This window comes from Lygodium microphyllum, chromosome 1 (genome assembly GCF_053477565.2).
Source record: "Lygodium microphyllum isolate KBCC chromosome 1, Lygodium_microphyllum_v1.1.10, whole genome shotgun sequence".
Lineage (NCBI taxonomy): Eukaryota > Viridiplantae > Streptophyta > Polypodiopsida > Schizaeales > Lygodiaceae > Lygodium > Lygodium microphyllum.
In genome coordinates, this window is record NC_141135.1 from 175,247,191 (window position 1) to 175,268,663 (window position 21,473).

General features: G+C 42.1%; 1 protein-coding gene across 1 annotated transcript; it reads right to left on the bottom strand.

The window, feature by feature from the left end:
• Positions 1-4,253: 4,253 nt before the first annotated feature.
• On the bottom strand, positions 4,254-6,538 carry LOC148041994 (jasmonoyl--L-amino acid synthetase JAR1-like). The gene is made up of 2 exons (XM_087688942.1): positions 5,727-6,538; positions 4,254-4,888 (listed from the first exon to the last, which is right to left on the bottom strand). Exons 1-2 carry the CDS (start codon positions 6,397-6,399, stop codon positions 4,254-4,256), a joined length of 1,308 nt encoding a protein of 435 aa, XP_087545068.1. The 5' UTR covers positions 6,400-6,538.
• Between the last annotated feature and the right edge of the window lie 14,935 nt (positions 6,539-21,473).

The following is a 21,473-nucleotide window of genomic DNA, read 5'->3' on the forward strand; positions in this document are numbered from 1 at the left end:
ATACTTCTAGACAATATTCGCAGTTTGTTAACTTTGTTTGCACAATATAAGCAGGTTATTATCACAAATGCTTCCAAATGGAAATAAATTACCAACTAAAAGGGAGAAAGCAAGGTGTTTCTTGACATCTCTTGGAGGTATCGATTACATTAAAATCCATGCATGTTTCAATGATTCCATCTTGTTTCGTGGGGATCATGCATCTGCACGACAGTGTCCTATTTGTGGTGAACCACGATACAACCAGGAGATGAAATCAATGGATGTGCCTCGTAAGGTTTTGCGACATTTTCCTATTATTCCAGGTATTCAACTTATGTTTAAGTGTGAATCTATTGGGAGACTTATGTGAGTGCATCATTGTCCTATAGAGATTTCACTTTAAAGGGTATGTTGTTGTGGACCATGCATGACTTTCCAAGCTATGGAGAGTGTTCAGGTAGTTGCATACTCTATTTTATTCATTTTTAACCTTAATCAAATATATGTCATCATTAATCCACTTGTTTTTACAGGTTTAACTACATCAAGATATCATGCATATCCAATTTGCGGTCCCTCTCTGGTTTCTTCTAGACGAACACGCTTGAATAAGGTTATCTATGACAATCATAATCATTTTCTTCCTATTGACCACCCCAAATATGTACCCCCCACTAATGGAAGAACTCCATAATCTCTGACCATTCAAGATTGGAAGGACACTAGGACACACGCCAATGATCATCCTCCACTCGGCATGAGTCGGTAACTAGTTTACTTCTTTTGTTTGTCTTTAAAGTATACTCCATTATGAGAAGGAGAACTAATATATTGTTTGTGCCTTAGATTCTCTATATTTTTTCGTCTCCCATATTGGATTGAACTCAATATCAATCACCTGTTGGACCCCATGCATATATTCAAGAATGTTGCCTCTACATTATGGGATCACTTAATCGGGGCTCGTGATTCTGTCAATGTAAGGGAGGATTTATGTAGCATTGGACGTATGAGATGAGCCTGGCCACACATCGGACCCAGAGGAAAGATCGAGTTACCGCGTACACCTTGGATGTTGTCGAAGACCGAAGAAAAGATGGTGAAGCAGCAAATATGTAGCTTTCGAACTCCCATAGGATATATGAGATGCCTCAAGGGAGCCTTCATAAAGAAAAAGAAAAGAGATGTGGAGCAACTATCACGATTGGCACAAAATGATTCAAGTAAGGATTTTCATAGCCATAAATATATTAATTAGTGGAGTAACTATGTAGACTAATTAACAATGTATGAATATTTACATAGAGTTCATCCTTCGTACTAGCATATTCCATTGTGTTTTGAAATATGTGCATGATATCATTTACAAGATGGGTGAGCTCGCGAGGTATGTATACTTTATACTTATTTTTTAGTTTACATATTATGTACATTACATAGTAAACCCACTTGAATTTATGGACAAAACTAATCAATATTGTTCTGAATTGCATGTTGATAGATTTGTGAGTTTGAAGGAAATCGATCCAAATACATTGCAAGAGGCTCGAGTATTATCCATTGAGGTTGTTTGTTTGGTGGAAGAAACTTTTCCTCGCTCCATTTTGACTACTCAAGTACACTTACTCGTACATCTAATTGATGAGATCGCAATTTGTGGGGTAGTTCATACAAGGTGGATGTTTTTTCTAGAGCGCTTTATGAAAACCCTAAAAGATTTTGTAAGGCAAAATGCATGGCCCGAGGGAAGCATGGCTGAGAGTTGGTTAGTGCAATCATCCCTTGTACAAATCTCTGAATATCTTACTAAAGTGGACCCCTCTTTACCATGACTATGGAAAGATGATGAAGACTTGAGGATGACCTCTATAATACCTCAAGGAAAAGGAAGGAGCAAAGTGCTAATGAAAGAGGAACTTCGTAAGTTAAATGTATTTTGTGTGCTTAACAGCGAAGTAATGAGCAAATGGGTGACACTATATAAAGAAGCAAGAGCAAGAAGAGCAAGCGAAAGCCAAGCATTTCGTGCTAGACATGGACGTAATGTCCCATATCCAGAACATTTAAGTGCGCTTCCACGTCATGTTGATATTGATTGGCTACATGAAGAAATGGAGAAGATGAAAAAAGAGGAGGCGATGGATATATCGCAAGAAAAGTGGGAATAGGCACGAGGTTGCTTATCAAAGGTGAGACATACTTAATATTAAATTATCTTTAGTTATATATGATATAATAATTTCACATGTTTCATCTTTAACTAAATCATTAATATGATCTCAACAATGTACTACTAGTGCACATTGTTCAATGCTATTTGGTGTGAAGGCAAACATTTTCGAACTCAACGTATAGATGATAAGATAAATACCCAAGATTGTGGTATCCTTGAAAACTTCCAGGATACCAATGGCACCATGGAAGGTTATTGTGGCTTGATCCAAGATATTTTGAAGCTTAACTTTAGGCGATTTTATATATATGTACTAGATGTGAAGTGGTTTAAAAAGAAGTAGTAACAACGGGCGAGCATTGCAAATTAGACGTCATCCAAGTGGTTTTGTAGTGATTGACTCTACAAAATTTCACCAAGGCAAAAATGACACATTCGTACTACCTCAACAATGCGAGCAGGTATATTAGAAGCTATTTATTTTCATATATATTAGTTCTTGATACATTCTCAAAATACAATAAACATCTAATTGCTTACTTTTTGTTTTTTAAATGCAGGTTGTGTATCACCCAATGGTAAACAATAACCGATGGTGGCACGTCATCCCCATATCTAATCGTTCAAAACCAATATATGGCAATGCTACCAACATAGAGATAGTTGATGACAATCCAACAATCAATGATGATGCCATGATCGATGATATACATGATGCAGTGTAAGATGATCCCCGTGAGGATGTTCAAGGAAGTGTAGAAGAGGATAACAATATGGTTGCAGATGATGATGAAGAAATTGAGCATAGCAATACATCTGACAGTGGGATAGACTTATTTGTTTCATTGCCTATTGGTAACGTAGACCTAGAGGTAGATAGTATAGCAAGGGCCGATCTCATTGAAGATGAGATTGATCATTCATTGTAGCATATATAATTAGCTTTGAAAGATTGGATGTATATTTGTAATACTCAGAAAGAAGTAAAGTTGGTAATGTATTTAAAAAAATACTAGTTGTTAAGATGTTTGGTCATATTTAGGGACTTTATGAGAAATGAAAAATATGTACGTTTATTTTCGCATCTATAAGTGTGTTTAAAAACGCGGGTATATAGATGTGTTTTATATACTAGAGTCAATAGACGCGCTGATAAATGCGGCCGCTATTTCGCGTGTATAGTGCACGTCTATAGGGCCTTTCTCTTATAGTGCTCACTTAGTGTCCTTGTGACGAGCGACATTCATGAACCCTTGCACGAATCCCATGTGACAACGTCTATCTGTAGTAGACCAGCTTCTAATTCAACAAACTCATTATTTTTACTTGCATGGATTTAGTGTATTAACATATCATAAGCTTCCAATGGTCATGCATCAGAATGACCATTCAGGATATACACATATTTACTAATTTTACATGCATAGATTTGAGCTTAGTAACCATCTTAAGAACCTTATAATGGTCCTGCATAACAATGACCATGAATAAGAATTTCAATTTCTTTAAGAAAGTAACTAGATAATACCACCTAAGAATGAGCTTCTAACTCATTAGAGGATATACTTATGATGCTATGCATCACAACATGGGTTTAACTTTTAAATTTTTTACACATAGAGCAAAAAATCCATAAAGAATTGTGTTACTAATTGTGAAGTCATGATAGCACATTCATGATGAAGACTTTTAAGAAATAATGTTTGTAGTGAAAAATACATTGGTTAACTTGGTCATCATGACAATAACCATGTAAACTAAGTGAGATCAAATTTCTAGGCTTCCTTGAAAGAAAACTAATATTGCACTATGGGTTTGAATGTTCGACACATTGCATACTATACAATGATAAATCTAGTTATGTTAATGGAATGTGGCAAAGCTAAAATGTCCACTTGATGTGTTTTTTAAAAGAAATAAAAGGATATCTTTTGAGACAATACAACAAGGGGTTTTGTATTGTGTTATTGCAGCTCATTTGAGACAATGCAATAACCATGTAAACTAAGAGAGATCAAATTTATAAGTTTCCTTGAAACGAAACTAATATTTTAATGTTGGACACATTCCGTACTGTACAATAAGAATTCTAGTTATGTTAATGGAATGTGACCGAGCTAAAATGTCTACTTGATGTGTTTTTTAGAAGAAATGAAAGGACATCTTTTGAGACAATACAACGAGGGGTTTTGTATTGTGTTATTGCAGCTCCTTTGATGGCCATATATCGATCAAGGAGCCTTGAGAAAGTTCCCTGCCGTAGAACACATAACTCTAATGCACCTATGCTCTTCATTCTTCTTGAAGTGACATAGCCAGGTTCAATGAAGGAGCTATCCATTATGGTGGCACATTCATCAAACCAAGTTGATTGGACATTGTGTTCTTGGTTAGGAGTCTTGTTGAATAGTGTATTTTGGATGTTGTTATGATTATTAAGAGGATAGAGTGGCTTGCGTTGTGAACCTTGGACCTCCCAAAAGATTATATAATGGCCTGGTGCTTCCTTTTGATCAGCATAACTTGAATAATCTAATATATCCATGGTGTGTCCACTTAATGCAGCCAATCTAGTAGCTGCCTTTTTCATCACTATCTTCAAATCCTTTTCAGTGACCTTGTCAATGTTGACACTTAAGATGACATTTCTTCTACGCACATAGCTAAATTGGGGTGATTGGTTGAAGAAGCCGGTCACCTTGAGGACATCACCTAGCCTGTATCGATAGAGACCTATAAAAGCAAGCAGATAAACTAAATGTTAGAGCATGTAATAGAAGCTATATCCAAACACTATGGTCTATGCTAAGATTAATTAAGGTGTGTAGTTGTGCAATGCCGAGAAATCGTGGGATGTTTATCAATAATTAGTGCTAAGAAAGCATACATGTCAACTCTTGGCACTCATTTTGAAAGCATGGGAGCAAGTCTCTATAGAAATGAAATGCATGGGAAGCTATACAAGATGTCACAGTATTGTGTGCTCTTGAGTTCTTTGGGTTGATTTCCTACAACTAGGAACTTCCTAGATCTTTTGAAGCCCCCAAAATAGAACTGGCATGATGTGGCACCTTCTCTAGCTTAAGATTTTTTTTTTTGGTTAGACTTCAAGAAAGTCTAACAAGTCATACAACAACACTAACCTCATAAGGGAATGAATTAAAGGTCAAATGTGGAGCGAGGATGGTTCTACAATTTGTTAACATGTTATTTTTTGTCCCACTTGAAAGAAGGAAGACAAATGGGTAGTGTTTGTAAAACAACAATATCTTTTTTTTTGTGTATTGACTACAGTGTTCACGAAAAATCAAGGTCTAATGAACTATGAATTGCCAAAATTTCAATAGAACCTTCAAAATTTAAAGAAAATCTTTTAAAACTTCAGACTTTGTAATCGTTGAGTTATATGAACCTTCAAATTTTGAAATTGTTTAGCTATAAAAATGAGAGTATATTTACATCTAACTATATATTTCAAAAATCCTTTCAAAATTTGAGGTTTTTGTATGTGCTCCCGATAGTCATACCAGAAATGTCCTTTGTGAAGATTGAAAAAGGGGGGCATGTATACCTCCAGTAGTAGTCATGACGATTTCGTACTCTTGACCCACTTTGACGTCAGTTAAGCAAACCGGCTCACCGCCCTCGCAACGATGGGGCCTTGACAAAGGTATGAACTCAAAATAAGCCAGGCTGGGGATGACTGTGAAAGAGACGTCGGAAGGGCTCGACGTAGGGTCCAGGTTGACGCCGACCCAGCCCTCCGAGGCACCGTAGTCAGCGCTGACCACGGGAATCTCGGAGCCCGCGAAGTGCCGCAGTCGGTCCACGTAAGGTTCCATGGCTCCCGTGTTGATGGACAGCAGATACTTACACCGTGGCCACAGGCTGCGCACAGCCCCGAGCCAACACGTGTCAGCGCTCTCGGCTCTGGAGCATATCTCGCTGAGACGCGCCGCGAGCTCCGGGTTGGGCACAAGCAAGCCGGATACCGCCACTCTGAGTGACGGATCGGTGACGATGGAAGGGCTGAGCTGACCGCACCTTATGTCGTCGCAGAGGTCTCGCCATTGCCTCTCTAGCGAGCGGAAGGCCTCCAGGAGCGTGTAGGCGAAGATGGCGCTGATGATCTCGACCTGGTGCCTTTGCAGGAGGCCGCACAGCAGGTGGCAGTACATGGCCTGGCGGCAGTCCAATGCCAGCACAACCTCCTGAGGGCTGCATGGTCGCGCCTTGTTGCACATGAGCTGTCGTTGCTTGAATGCGTCGCCTCTTATGAGATGTGTCGTCCCAGTTCCGGCTCTCAGGCCGCCCTCGGTGGTGAAGAACTTGCCGCAGAAGGTGAACTCCAATATGCGTGCATCGGGAGAGAGCGGATACACCCTGGAGAGATGGGGCGATAAGATCCTTAGTAGGGAAATAAATATACATGAAGAAGAGAGCATGAGACCTCACGCGATTGGAGCATTGCTTGTTAAAGGAATTTTCAACTATCTTTTTATGTTGATTCAAAAAGTTCAGCTGACTCCAGCTGGCATTATTGTTTGAAGCTTTGACGAGCAAGACCAACAAGCATTCGTTCAGTATATTTCTCTGGTCGACGTTTATTTTACAAACAGCGATTTTCTACTCAATCAGCAATTTAAGCTGAGAAATACAAAGTAAATACTTGTTGAGGATATAAGCAGAGCTTAGGGTGAATAGCTTCAGCTACGAGTAAGACTCAATTGGGGGTCGTGCTCGTCGTAATTATGCATGCCTTCATGTTTACTTACCGCTCTCGCAGTAGGCCGCAGCGATTACTTGAGCTTACTTAATGGGCAGTGCTGATATATCATTACTAGTATTTGTCTAACAAGCCAGCAAATCAAGGTGAGCTGTATTACAGTCGATGTGTCTAATACTAGGCCGAACTTAGGTATTGCGCGTGGTGCTGGAGCTAAGATAATTACGCATGCCTTCATGTTGGCATCTTTACTTACCGCTCTCTGTAGGCCGCAGCAATACTGGCAACCTCAAGCGTGCCCTTCTTCAAGCCTTCGTAATAGGGGATGTACTTTCACGCCATCCGTAGTTCCGGAGCTGCAGTGTAATCAAAGCATACGATTCAGCACGCGCGTAATGCTTATTTCTTAACAAGAAAAAGTTGTCGACTTGAGCCACGCAATAAAAGTTTAAAGAGAACTTTAGCTGAAGAAGTGCATGTTGTATTCTGTCAGAAAAGTGTACAGAGAACTCTATAAGCATAAATGAGTGCATATATAGGATCATATGCTCAGATGCTGAAGAATACCTGCTGAATCTGAGGGCTTCCTGCAATAAATAATATTACCTTAGAGACATGGCGTCTATGGGAGCTCCCGTAAGGATCGCCGACCGATCCCCGTTGACGATCCTGTCGATGAAGGGCTTAACGTCTGCATGCGTGACCAGTGGCACCAGGCGCTTGAAGGAGGCCGCGTCCACCTTCTGCCCCGGGCGGAGGCCGCAGTTGCGCAGATACTCGCAGGATACGTTAGCCTCCAGGATTCTCTGCAGGACCCTCTTCTGAACCACCGCTGCATTTCCGGTCATGGCCTCGAAGCGACAGATGGCGGACTCCTTGCTCCTTAAGTTAAGAGATTGATCGCTGGGTAAGTTAGATACAGCAGAAGCAGGAAGCACACTGTTATTCCTATCATGATCGGCCGGCCGCGGGATCTTGCGATGAAGATGCAGGAGCTCGCGGTCACGATCATATGAATGGCCATCATCTGGTTTCATCTTGTTGGTATCGTTAAGGTGGTAACGGACAGCTGGGTCGGATGTAGCGACGTCGGGCACCAGGGGCGCAGGCATTGTTTATGCTGTGAATCAGCGAGATGACACGGAATAGAAAAGCACGTCCTTGGAATTGTAAGACGATGACACGGAACAGGAAGAAGCTCTTTCTTGCAAAGCTGTCTGTGAGCTGGGAGCTGAGACGATGAAGTGAGATCGGAGTGATATGATGTCTCTGATTATATACAAGATCTAGGCTGAGCATATGGCAGCCGTCAGCAGTCCAGCATATGGCAGCCGTCAGCAGTCCATTACGGGCTGCCACTGATCAATAGTGTCAAAACGACCCTCCAATAGTCAGCTCACCGGCCATTTCGTATGATAAACTAGTGCGGCTGCCTGCATCGCCAAAGGGACCCTGCTGGAGAGAGAGAGAGAGAGAGAGAGAGAGAGAGAGAGAGAGATATGGCTATAGATTAATTACCCATCTCATAGACAATGAGCCGCACTGAGCTGCACTGTGACGCACCGACCTGTTGGCTTCAACGAACGGCAAAGCCCCTGTTGGCCTCTTCTTAGTCCGTTGCCTACGGAGAATTCAATCTACTTTTCAATGCCAATAGCTTAATAGGAAAAGGCGGCTCTGCTTTATGAATACGTGGAAAAAAGATGATCATTGGTCTTGTCCATGGGCATTACTTTCCTAGAAATTTTGAGGGAAAGGAGAACTTGTGGGACCAGGCCTCGATTCTCAAGGGTGGCTGAACTTTTCCTTACAAATATTCTCAAATTGACGACAATTCGTTTGAAGGGTAATAGATTTGAAACTTTCTCTAAAAGGGTAATATCCTTTTTAACAGTAGCCTTGTAGTAGGAAAAAAGCCACTTTTGTAGCAATCTGGGCCCTCAATAAAAAATCCAAATTCTCAATCAAAGAGAATGATTAAGAGAAAATAGTTTCAAGGAGATGTAATCAACACAAGAGAGTATCAAAATTAGTAGAAAGGCTCTACATAAGCTACGAACTATATATTTTTATGCCCATCCTTAAGACCACTTTCACAAAAAATAAAAAACTTTTAGTGCTTCTTATCAAAACCACATCAAAATTTTCTTTATCAAGCTAAAACTTTCATGAAAGATAGATTGATATGTATTGCATGCATTCCCATCAAGAGAATTGCATTAGATAAAATTTGTTTATTTTTTAAAAAGCAGAGGCACCAAATAACATTATTGAGTGTTGTTCTGATAAATTTTCATGCACATTTGAACATCTAATTTGAAAAAAAGATCAACTTGAAACTTATTTTAAATATTTTATTGTTTTATCTTAAAATACTAATAGCAAATATAAAAATCTTGAACTCAAAATTGAAAATCAATCTTTTATTAATTTACATATAATATTCATTTGTATAACTATAAATTTTGTATAATTCAAGGACTTAAACCCTCTTCTTTATATTTTGAAGGTTCTTTTAGAAATTCTTAAAAAAAATTTCACATTTGACTGTGATTTTTTAGGAATATTATTATTTTAAAAAATCCACAAACCAAGGGAGTTAAACTGACAGGCTATTATATGAGGTCTTTACTAGTGAAAGAGCTCAGTTGAGGTATTTTGGCATTGTATGAGAGGGTTGTGGGCAAAGTACGGACACCAAAGGGCCTCTCGGCACCTATTTACTCCCACTACAAGGATTTGGGCCATTAGCGACACCGATTAGCGACGGCGGATAGCGGCGTCACTATTTGCGCAAATAGCAACGCAAATAGCGACGGGCCGCAGGGAAAAAACGCGGCCGAAACCCGAGCACGGTTTTCATTTCTTTTGGTTCATTGAGAGTTTTGAGAGCGAGAGCGAGGGAGAGAGCGACCGTCGTGAGAGAAGAAGAGGAAGAAGACTTGCCGCCGCCACAATCGCTACCGCCATTGTTCGCGAAGGAGAGGAGGAGCCTTCATCGCAAAGAGAAGCCGCCCCACGCTCGCCATATCTCATTGGTGAGTCTCCCTCTCTCTTTCTTTTGCTTGTTCAAGGTTTAAATCACTCTCTTTTGCTTGTTTAGGAGAGGAAATGAAAGAGAAAGAGAGGGAGAGGGAGAGAGAGGGAGAGGGAGAGGGAGAGAAAGAGAAAGAGAAAGAGAGGGAGAGTGCATTCTCTCTCTCCCTCTCCCTTTTGCTTGTTTAATGTTTAAATCACTTTCTTTTTTGCTTGTTTAGGAGAGGAAACGAGAGAGTAAGAGAGAGGGAGAGGGAGAGGGAGAGGGAGAGGGAGAGGGAGGGGGAGGAAATGAGAGAGGGAGAGAAATAGAAAGAGAGGGAGAGGGAGGGAGAGTGCATTCTCTCTCTCCCTCTCCCTTTTGCTTATTTAATGTTTAAATCACTTTCTTTTTTGCTTGTTTAGGAGAGGAAATGAGAGAGAAAGAGAGGGAGAGAAAGAGAGGGAGAGGGAGAGAAAGAGAAAGAGAGGGAGAGTGCACTCTCTCTCCCTCTCCCTTTTGCTTGTTTAATGTTTAAATCACTTTATTTTTTGCTTGTTTAGGAGAGGAAATGAGAGAGAAAGAGAGGGAGAGGGAGAGGGAGGGGAAGGAAATGAGAGAGGGAGAGAAAGAGAAAGAGAGGGAGAGTGCATTGTCTCTCTCCCTCTCCCTTTTGCTTGTTTAATGTTTAAATCACTTTATTTTTTGCTTGTTTAGGAAATGAGAGAGAAAGAGAGATAGAGAGGGAGAGAAAGAGAAAGAGAGGGAGAGGGAGAGGGAGAGAAACAGAGGGGAACGGAGAGGGAGAGGGAGGGGAAGGAAATGAGAGAGGGAGAGAAAGAGAACGAGAGGGAAAGGGAGAGGGTGAGAGAGAGAGAGTGCATTCTCTCTCTCACGACGGGTTTGGTTGTTTGTTTTTTGAATCACTTTCTTTTTTGCTTGTTTAGGAGAGGAAATGAGAGAGAAAGAGAGAAAGAGAGGGAGAGGGAGAGTGAGGGAGAGAAAGAGAGGGAGAGGGAGGGGAAGGAAATTTAAGATAATAGACTTATTGATAATGGTATGTAATGTGCTTTGCCATGGGCCACGTACATTGGTGACTCTTTAAGATGGCTTAAAAATGGTCAATTCCTTCATAATGTCCAAGTAGGGGATCTAATTGTGATATGCATAATTCATTGTTTTTGTATTAACTTTATAGGCATAACAAATTAGAAATCATTCCAACTAGTCAACGGAAGGACTAAAAGAAAATGATACCCTAGCTAATGGTCATTACGGTACTTCATCAAAATGAACCCAAAAGTATTGTTATAGAAGAAGAAAACCTTAAATTGAGTATATGATATTTTCTCTCAGGTCTTATGACTATGAGTAGAATTGATTGAAATAAATTTTATTACTATAGTTATTAAATTTCATAGATGGCGCGCATTAATTTTAATACGCGATCCTAAGACAAGAAAACCACATTTCTAAGATGCTTTTTGTTGAGACTGATTTATTATTAGACTAAGAGATCCTCAATGATGCTCAAAATGGATTACTTATACTCAAAGCCGAGATATAACAAATAATTATCTACCGGGACAAACAAATCCTTGAGCATGATACAAGGCCGAGATATAACATCGGAAAATCTCTCAACTACTATATACAATGCAAGATTTATGGTCAACTTGCAACTTGACGTACATCTCCATAAAGCTATCCATTTAAGCCTCGTTTGCTGTAATGTAGATAAGATGGAAAACGAAGAAGGTCTTATTGTTCAAGACCGCAAGACGTATCTTAATCAGCATGTCCCATGTCCTTGCTCTCAATGCAAGTTGGCAATTAGACGAAAACGTCGATTGTCTATAGAACACGTACGATTATTTGGCGAGTTTCAATCTGAGATCATTGATTAGGCGATTGCAGATTTTCAACAAACGGTAATTTGAAGTTAATATTAATCATGCATTGTACTCTCAAGCTAATTGAAAACCATACACAATAAGATTGGGTCTTGTTGGCAAATTTTCTATCCAGGGGGGTGATGTCTCGACCCAAGGGGGAGTGCACCCTTTGCGGCCAATTAGAAGAGTTCATGGACGTGCGATGGATGGATTGCAGGAGCCAATCCACTACTCGCAAGGCCCATCTATACCGTCAATGCCAGAGGAGACAGACAACCTTCCCGACCTACCTACAATCTTGGAGCCTGAGATGGAGGCAATGATCGATGCATTGATTCCCATGGATGTTGAGACATCTGATCCGCTTAGAGAGGAAGCATCCATACCATTATATGATGGGTGCCGAGTATCTCGGTTGAAGACATTTCTTGCACTCTTAAGTGTGCAAGCAAAATACGGTTGGAGCGATACGAGTGTGACTGAGTTATTCAGGTACCTTGCACATAGGCTTCATTGATTTTTTTTAAAACAATATTATTGCAAACATTTGTGTTTTTTCAAGGTGTTTTATGATTTTTTTCAGGTTATTGAAATATCATATATTACCACCTGCAAATACCATGCCTGAGTCTCGTGATGATGCATGACATGTTTTACGGAAGCTTGGCATGGACTACAATAACATCCATGCATGTATCAACGACTGCATATTGTTTCGAGATGAATACGAGACTATGGATACATGTCCAAAGTGTGGTGCTCACAGGTATCGACAGGACTTGCAAGGGCAAGCCATCCCTCAAAAAGTTCTCAGACACTTTCCGCTCATTCCCCGCATAAACCACATGTTTCGCACGTTTGCCATGGCAAGCTTGACAACGTGGCATGTGCAGAATAGGTCCACGGATGGAGTTCAATGAATATCAGCAGATTCGCGTGCATGGAGCCACATTGACTCTACCTTCCCAGGCTTTGCGCGAGAGCCAAGGAATCTTCGGCTCGGTCTCGCCATGGATGGTGTGAACCCATTCGGTCTGCGCTCGACTTCTTACCGTGTGTGGCCTATAGTGCTTGTCAACTACAACATCCCTCCATGGCTTTCTACGAAGAAAGGGCATCTCATCCTTAGCTTGATTGTCCCGGGCCGCTACAAAGTAAAAAATATGGACGTGTATCTTCATCCATTAGTCGATGAGCTTAAGATTTTGTGGGAGGAGGGGGTCACTATGCAAGATATGAGCAGGCGCGATGGTCGGCGGTCAGCCAACATTCGAGCCATTCTCATGTGGATGATGCATGACTTTCCGGGATTGGGAGAGTGCTCAGGTGAGCAGACCTTTGTTCTCGCTGATAATATCTATATTTTATTTCATTCAATCAAGTATTCACTAGGTCGTGGCTCGCCTTACAGGTCTGGTTACCTCAGGTTATCATGCATGTCCATTGTGTGGGCCACAGTTAGACTCTCGAAGGTCACGAACCATGAAGAAGATGGTATATCAAGGACACGCCTCTTTCTTGCCGGAGGATCATGAACTCAGGGAAGGTTTTCTTGGACGACCTCCAGCACGTATGAACGCTGCAAGCTGGTATGAGCTGAAAATGGTAAACCAACCACTTGTTGGATCCCATGCATATTTTCAAGAATGTGGGCAGCTTGCTATGGGACCACATCACAGGAAAGAGAGACACTATAGGGTCACGAATGGATTTAAAGGAGGTAGGTAAGATGGAGGCGCTTTGGCCGCAGTCGAGTGCTGAAGGGGGAGTGCAGCTTCCTCGCACTCCATAGGTTTTGTCTACCAAAGAAGAGCGCATTGTGAAGTAAGTAATCAAGTCTATCCGCACTCCGACGGGTATGATGTGTTCTCTCAGCTCCGCATTTTCTAAAGATGACCAAATGTTTGGGCTAAAATCCCATGATTGGCATAAGATATGTCAGGTTTGTGAACAGAATGGATTTTAATTAGAGTGGACATTTTGCAATTTGAAAAGTGACCATTATTCATAATGCTTTTTCATTTGTGGTAGTTTGTCCTACCGATCGCGATCGTAGGATGCCTTACTCCAGAAATTCGCGGGGCCATTTACAAGTTGTCGACTTTGGTGCAATGGATCTCACAGAAAGAGATTAAGATGTCCTCTATTGAATCCGCAAGGCGGGGAGCAGTTGAGACGGTCTGTCACTTTGAGAAATACCTGCCCACTAGCATGCTCACGATACAAGTTCACCTTCTTGTGCATCTTGTGGACGAAGTGGAGATTGCTGGACCTGTCCATATGCGATGGATGTTCTTCCTGGAGCACTTCATGAAAACCCTGAAAGGCTTTGTGCGACAACGAGCTCATCCAGAAGGTAGCATGGCAGAAGGTTGGTTGGTGTCAGAGGCGTTAGTGCTAATCTCACAATGGCTACCAATGGTGGAACCAGACAATGAAATGCTATGGACGCTGAAGGATGATGATAGGCTGACTGGAGATGTGGTGGTTGGAAATGGGGTAGAAAAAATAATGGATGCCTCAATGGAAGAGAAGGTGAATCGCTTTTGTATGTTGCACCATGCCTCCATGGAGACGTGGCTCGCCAAGTACCAGATTGCAAGGCAAGATCGTGAGGAAGCGCGAGCTGAATTCCGATGCAGTACGCGTCACCGACCGATTCGATATCCCGAAGGCATGGAGGAGATGCCGCGGTTTATGTCAACACGATGGTTGCATGGAGCCTTGACCGCAGCATCCAGCGAAGGGACAGAGGTCTCAATGGAGGAGTGGGAGTTCTCGAGGGGATGTAGTCCAAAGGTAATGAGGGGTTTAGAATGTGTCGTATCTAAATTTGCTTGCTACATCTAATTTGAGTGTTTCAATGTATAGTACAAAATATATAGTGCAGCGTGGTCACACGGACGGCATTTTCGCATGGAGCGTATTGACAAAATGCGCTCCACAATGGACTGTGATGTCATGGCAAGGTTTGAGCAAGAGAGCCGACGACAAGCAACGGATCCAAACATGGTTGTGGATGAGATGGAGTATTTTGAAAACTTGGAAAGTATTATTACGGTGGATTACCGTAGCTTCTCCATGATACTATTCGATGTGCAATGGTTCAAAGTGGTACTTGGAGGAGCTGGAGCAACAGTTCGACGAGGTCCATCTGAATTTCTCGAAATAGATTCCGAAAAAAAATGGATGGATTTGCGCGATACCTTTGTGTTGCCGGCCCATTGTGAACAGGTGCAAAGAGTCATTTGCTTGCTAATTGTAATACAGCATGGTTTATGTCACAATGGTTTGAACTCGCTTTGTAAGTGTTTGTGAACATGTAATCTTCTATCCAAACCCCCGACAACCTCGATAGTGATATGTTATACCTTCAACTCCTCGAGGTGCGAGAGTATATGATCAAAGCGATGTTCCAGGCATAGATGAAGAAAATATGCAAATAGAGGGGTCGATATTACAAGGGGTGGAGGCCACCCCAAGCTTGGAGCCCGCATCAGCTAACAATGATGGAAATACAGAAGTCCTAGAATTTTTTGAGAATGAGGCAGACTCGTTCTTTTGTGGTGACATGTCTATCGACCTTCCAGTGTATGCAGAGTTGTGTTAGGAGATTAACATGGGACCATAGAATACTTCATTCTTGGAGAATTGTATTACTCAATTCGTTGTTTAGATCTTCCATAAAGGTACATAAGATATGCATTTTAAGAGGGATTTTTCAAAAATGATTTATATTACTATGCTTTGTATAGTTTAAATTGATTATTCTAACATGATTTTTTATATGTGCAGGTGACATTTTCAGGATGAGTCAAGGGATGAGCGATGAGGAGTTTCAGGACATGATGGCACGCATGTCTCCAGATCAGCTCGCAAGATTCAGAGAGATGGCAGACCAGGAGTTGTCTCGTTCTTCATCAGGGCGCTCTGCTAGATCTGCTTCAGCGCGATCAGATGCTTCAGCTTCGAGCAGACGATCTCGACGCTCACGACTTGGGCCAGAGGGAGGGACTACAGGAGGATCATGGGGGTGCTGCTGTGGAGACACGGACGTGGAGTCTCCATCTTGTTGTTTAGCTAGAGCTGCGTCACCTCCAGGATTTGTCACACCTGTGGGAACGTCTACTCCAGTTACTTCAGCTTTTGCGCAGCCGTCAGCAGGTGGCATGCCTTTTGGTGGCACTCCTTTTGGTGGCACCCCCTTTGGTGGCACCCCTTTGAGTGGCACTCCGGGAGAGGGTACCCCCGTTTGTACACCAGATGTACAGGGGTCTCCTCGATATGCCCAGGAGCGTGGACAGAGATGGGAGAGGGCCCATCTTAGGTAGACTCCTAGGGGTTATGGATACCTAGTTGATAGTAGGTCAGGAGCCATCATCATGAATGATGAGGGGGGGAGGGTGATGGCTCGCATGAGGGAGTTGTGCCAACAAGTTTTTCGGCACAACGTCCTGGATTATTGGAGGAACATACCGGAGGGGAGCAAGGACTACATAGTAGCATCCTTGCACGAGGAGTTTCCGGTGCCAGCCGCAGTAGATAGATTCTCTACGGGCTGGATGATGGATTGCATGCGTGTATACATATCACATAGACGATCCGATGCACGCAAGGCAATCAAGAGTGGGGCTCCAAAGCCCGAGTGGTTAGATGCAGACGACTGGCGCCGACTGAGGAAGGAGGCTACAGATTCGCCAGGACGTTGGAGTGAGCAGCAGCAGGAGGCGGTGAGGGCATAAAACGAGGCCGGAGCAGTGCATCATCTTGGGAGTGGCGGCCACAGGACATATTTGGAGGACTTTGTAAGTTTCTCTTTTGTTTTGCTTATTTGTTTTTTTGAAATATTCTTTGTACTGACAATCATGTTTCTAACAGTTAGCATTTTGTTTTCTTTGCAGCACTCTATTACAAATCGCGATCCGCAAGGCCTTGAGACTCGATATGCAGAGAGGCACGGTCTCAGGGCATTGATCGACCGATTGTATAGACGCGGCGGCCCTGTAAGTCACTCATCTTTCTTGTCCGTAGTTACCATGAGATATTTGAATGAATTATTGTATGGTGGATTGATATGTTGTTTCTTTTTCTGCAGAATCCGTTTGATGCTCCTTTGTGACGGGACGAGCTTTCGGGGGACGAGGATTTCTAGCTCGCCCTTGGATCCTTAGAGCTCACACACCTTTAGTTTTTAGTCGCCTGATCTATGTAGACATTTTCTATGTATTAGTGATATCCTTTCATGATTGTACCAATCGCATTTTATGCGATCATGTATTTATTTCATGTATCAGTTTTATGATTTCAGTATACATTCTTTTTGTTTGCAAGCGCTTTGTATGCAGCAGTGCAGAAACTATTTTATATGGCTCTCATACATCACACAGTGCTATATGTGGTAGGGCAGCTTGCTGCCTTGCCACAAATTTTTTTTTCCCTGTTACCGTCGCTATTTGCGTTGCAAATTTACTGCTCGCGTCGCTATTGGCCTCGCTATGAGCGTCGCAACTTTACTGCTTTCGTCGCTATTTGCGTCGCATTTTTTCGTCGCTATATATAGCAACGCATATAGCGACGTTTCTATGGCGTCGTCAATAGCGACGCTTTTTGCGACGACGGGGGCAAATTTTGTTGTTTGTATTTTCGTCGCTTTAAACGTCGGTATAAGGTCTATATCTTGTAGTGTCCACTATTCGATTGAAGCAGGGTTGCCCTCTCTCTTCGAAATAATTGGCCTGTACATTGATGGGATTGTTGATTATATTTCACATGAAGGAGATACAGGAGCTCTACTAGTGGCACCGAGATACCTATCCTATAGTATGTAGATGACATTGTATTGATAGTTGACTCTCTAGAGGGTCTACAAAGACACTTGGATGCATTACACTCCCATACTTTGGAGACTGGGCTTTCAATGAATCTTGGTAAAACCAATGTGATTTTATTTAATACTACACCATAGTGGGTCACGAGATCAGCCCCTAAATTCACATGTGGACCTTGGGAGCTAGAGTATGTGGATTCTTATGCATACCTTGGAGTCTTACTCACATGGCCTATCTTTTCTACACGAGAGGTAGAAGACACTAGACTTACTCTTGTGGTGGATACACAACACTAGGTAGTTTGGAGAGGATGTGCTCACACGTGCACTTCCAGGAACCCCGCACCAAGCTATGGAGGACACCCACACTACTCTATGGAGGACATATCTGGGAGACCAGTCTCGACCACCATAGCAGACCAGGGCACACTTATGACGGATGAAGGTCAATGGAGAAACCCCTAGTGTCCATGATATCCAAGAAGATCGGATGTAAGGCCTTAGTTCCACATGAGATCATCAGAGCTAAGTTGGCAAATACATCGATTGTGGTAGAGGGTCTCACCCGATCGATCGCATACATACATAGCCTATGGGACTTACCCCCCAGACATAGATATGCATAGTTGGATCTTGAGCCCTCTAGGCAACTTGCTAGAGAGGGTGATACTTCATGTTGGTATGCACAAATGTTGGCTTGGTTTGAGCTACATGGCTTTACCATGGATGTCAAGTTAACCCCCTTCCACTACCCCCTTGATGCACCATCTCTTGATTTGAGCAGGCAAGAGATTCGCAGGATCATCACAATGGATATTATCTAGTTGGATATCATGTGAACATGGTTGATGCCAAGGGGAAGAGCTAGGGACAACGATGGATTTCTACCACGAGCATTTCTTTCGTAGTATAGATGATGGATTTATTGTTCGCCCGAGATATATGGACACCCACCTTTTCCATGGGATTAGGTGTTCTATTGGCCAGTGTTGTGCGCCACCTTCTCACATCACCTAGAGATTGAGATTGGCAGATATAGATCCATCCCACTAGGGGATCTCATATGCCAAATATGTCAGCTAGAGCCAGAGATAGAGGAGCATTATATATGCTCCTGTGGCTGCCTACCGTATTATGAGATCCGTGATCATTTCCACTATCTCTTTCAAGACAAATTTGGACCACTATATCCAAAGTCATGGATTTTACTGATCAACGATGCCTCGGCCTCTTTCTCCTTTAGATACAATGGCTTTGTGATTACAGCCACTTGAGGACATTGAGCCCCTTTATAGAGGCAACTCGTAGAATTCTTTGCAAAGGAGACTCAAGAGACTTTGGTAGAGTTACAGCCTCAATCCACATGAGAGAGTCTCTCATTGCCACAGTCCACACACAAACAAGGAGTACTGATTGATCAGGTTGGTCAACTTAGCTGATGTAAATGTCCTAGGTCTTGACATAGACACTGATGACACCTTCATAGGCAGATACAGGGGATTATTGCTTGAGCTAAGACTAGGCCCTCCATACCCACATGAGATTGTACCATGTGGAGCTTATTGTTACTAGATAGAGCTCTATGTTTTACACAACCATAATTACTTTCCTTTCTTATTTTTCTTTGTGCTACATATTTTACCCAAATAGTTGTACCATCGTACGCATGATTGTAACTCATGGTATCATATGTCATTTCGACCTTTTTACGATGTTATTATATCATTGCATTTCATTTCATTTATTACTTTCTCTCTCTTTGTCTCTCTCTCTCTCTCTCTCTCTCTCTCTCTCTCTCTCAAGCTTCGAGCTTCTTCAATCTCTGATAGAAAATATTTCAAGAAAACCAATGATTTTATTCATGTCCCATCTCCATAATTATACATAAAAATTCAGTATTTCTTGCCAACTAGTCCCCAACTTTATCTCCTATGGAGGCCGGTCCATTAAAGGAAGTGTGCCCCACAAGGCCAAACTAGTCAATTATCCCTTGCACGGTATGCTTGCAAACTCTTTTCAGTACATGTAGTAGATCTTTTAGATATAATGGACCCTCATCTCTTTGCACCAATTTATAAAATTGATAGAATAATAATGACGACCCAGAATAACTCCTAATGAAACACCAAAGACACATTTGTCGGGGTTCAGAGAAATCCCATACTCTCGGCATCTGTCAAAACATTGCTCTAGGTATCCCTAGTGCTCACGGATCAAACTATAGACACAAAAGTCATCAAGATACACCTCAATGAAATCGTGCAAATGATTCTGGAAGGCAGCCATCATTACTCATTGGAAGGTGGCAGGAGCATTACAGAGCCCAAATGGCATCACTCTGTAGGCATAGGTCCCCCATTCTGTGGTGAAGGTTGTTTTGGATTTGTCCTCTTCTGCAATTTGGACTCGGTTATATATGTTGAATCCATCCAAGAGGGAATATAGTTCATGGCCTGCCATTGTGTCCAACAGTTGGTCGGTAAAAGGGATAGGTAAATGATCCTTCTTTGTCTTCGAATAGAGCTCTTTCAAAAATTGACACATATTCGAAGTTTCTCATTCTTCTTGGATACTACCACAATGGGCGAAACCCATTCACTGTTAGCCACGGGATAAATGAACTCTGCTTCAAGAAGTTTCAATAATTTGGCCTTCAACAGAGCAGAGTAATTAGGATTCTTTCATCTTTGTCTTTGCCTTACAGGTTTGCAATCAGGCTCTAGGTCAATGTGATGTTGACATACTATGGGATCAATCCCCTTTAGGTGTTTGTATGACCAAGCTAACACATCTAAGTTCTCTTTAAGTAGGTCTCGCAGGACCACTAGTTCTTGTTCTTGAAGATTGAGACCCACCTTCAGGTGACGTTCCATACCGTCAGTATCCAGGAATGTCACTTGTCTTTCACCTTCCACTTCGCAGATGAATGGCCCACAAATGGCTTCTGACTCTTTCAAGAGAGTAGTGTCCTCGTCTGATATTCCGCTAGAACTAGTGTCCTCCTTCTGAAAGATGACTCATTTGTCTGTTGAGGTTGCTGGAAGGGTATCAGAGCTTTGTTTGCTTCTATGTGAAAGGTGATTTCTTCTGGACTTAGGTATTCATCTTCAGAGGATGCGTCCAAGAATATCACATAGCACGGACCTTCTAGGGGCCGTGGCTCTACGAGTTTTGGCTTCTGTTGGTAAGGGGCATCATCATCATCTTTTCTCCAGAATGAATGGTCAGGGCGACAAGAGCCATTGGTAAACTTAATTTTTATGCTTTTGATCCATTGCTTATATAGATTCTGCATTCTTTGTGGTCCATTGATCAACCTGAATGGAACCATGGTCATTTCATCCAGTACCGGGAGATCTTCGGCTTCTGACGTCTCTCTAGGGACATCAGCAAGATCATCCGTTATCAGAGGAAATTCTTCATCTACACTTTCATAACCTGCTTCGTTTTCTTCCTCATCATTTTCATCCTCTTCCTCTGGAGGCTCTGTCTCTACTTCTGTAGAGGCTCTGTAGGAGAAGAGTAGATCTTCTGCCTCTGCATCTGCTTTTGTTTCTGTCACAGCTTCTGACTCTGCTTCTGTCTCTATCTCTGGCTCTGTCTGTTACTGTCTATGTGACTGTCTCTGTATCCGCTCTATCTCTGTTTTGCCTCTGTTCTGTCTCTGTATATGTTACTGCTCTGTATCTATTCTGCCTCTATTTTGTCTCTACGACTGTCATGTAACAGGGAGAATAGTACATTCATGCTTCTATTTCATTGTCAGAGGTGATTTCAGAAGTAAATTCTAGTTGCGGTAGGAGGTATTCTCCCATTGACAAGGATTTTATTTCCCTTGGCAGTTGTCTTACAGT

What these genes read in the sequence shown, in the direction of transcription:
- LOC148041994 (XM_087688942.1), bottom strand. Translation starts at nt 6,399, where the DNA reads ATGTGCAACAAGGCGCGACCATGCAGCCCTCAGGAGGTTGTGCTGGCA. An exon ending in CGTCATGACTACTACTGGAG is followed by an intron (nt 4,889 to 5,726) that starts GTATACATGCCC and finishes TTGCTTTTATAG; the next exon opens with GTCTCTATCGATACAGGCTA.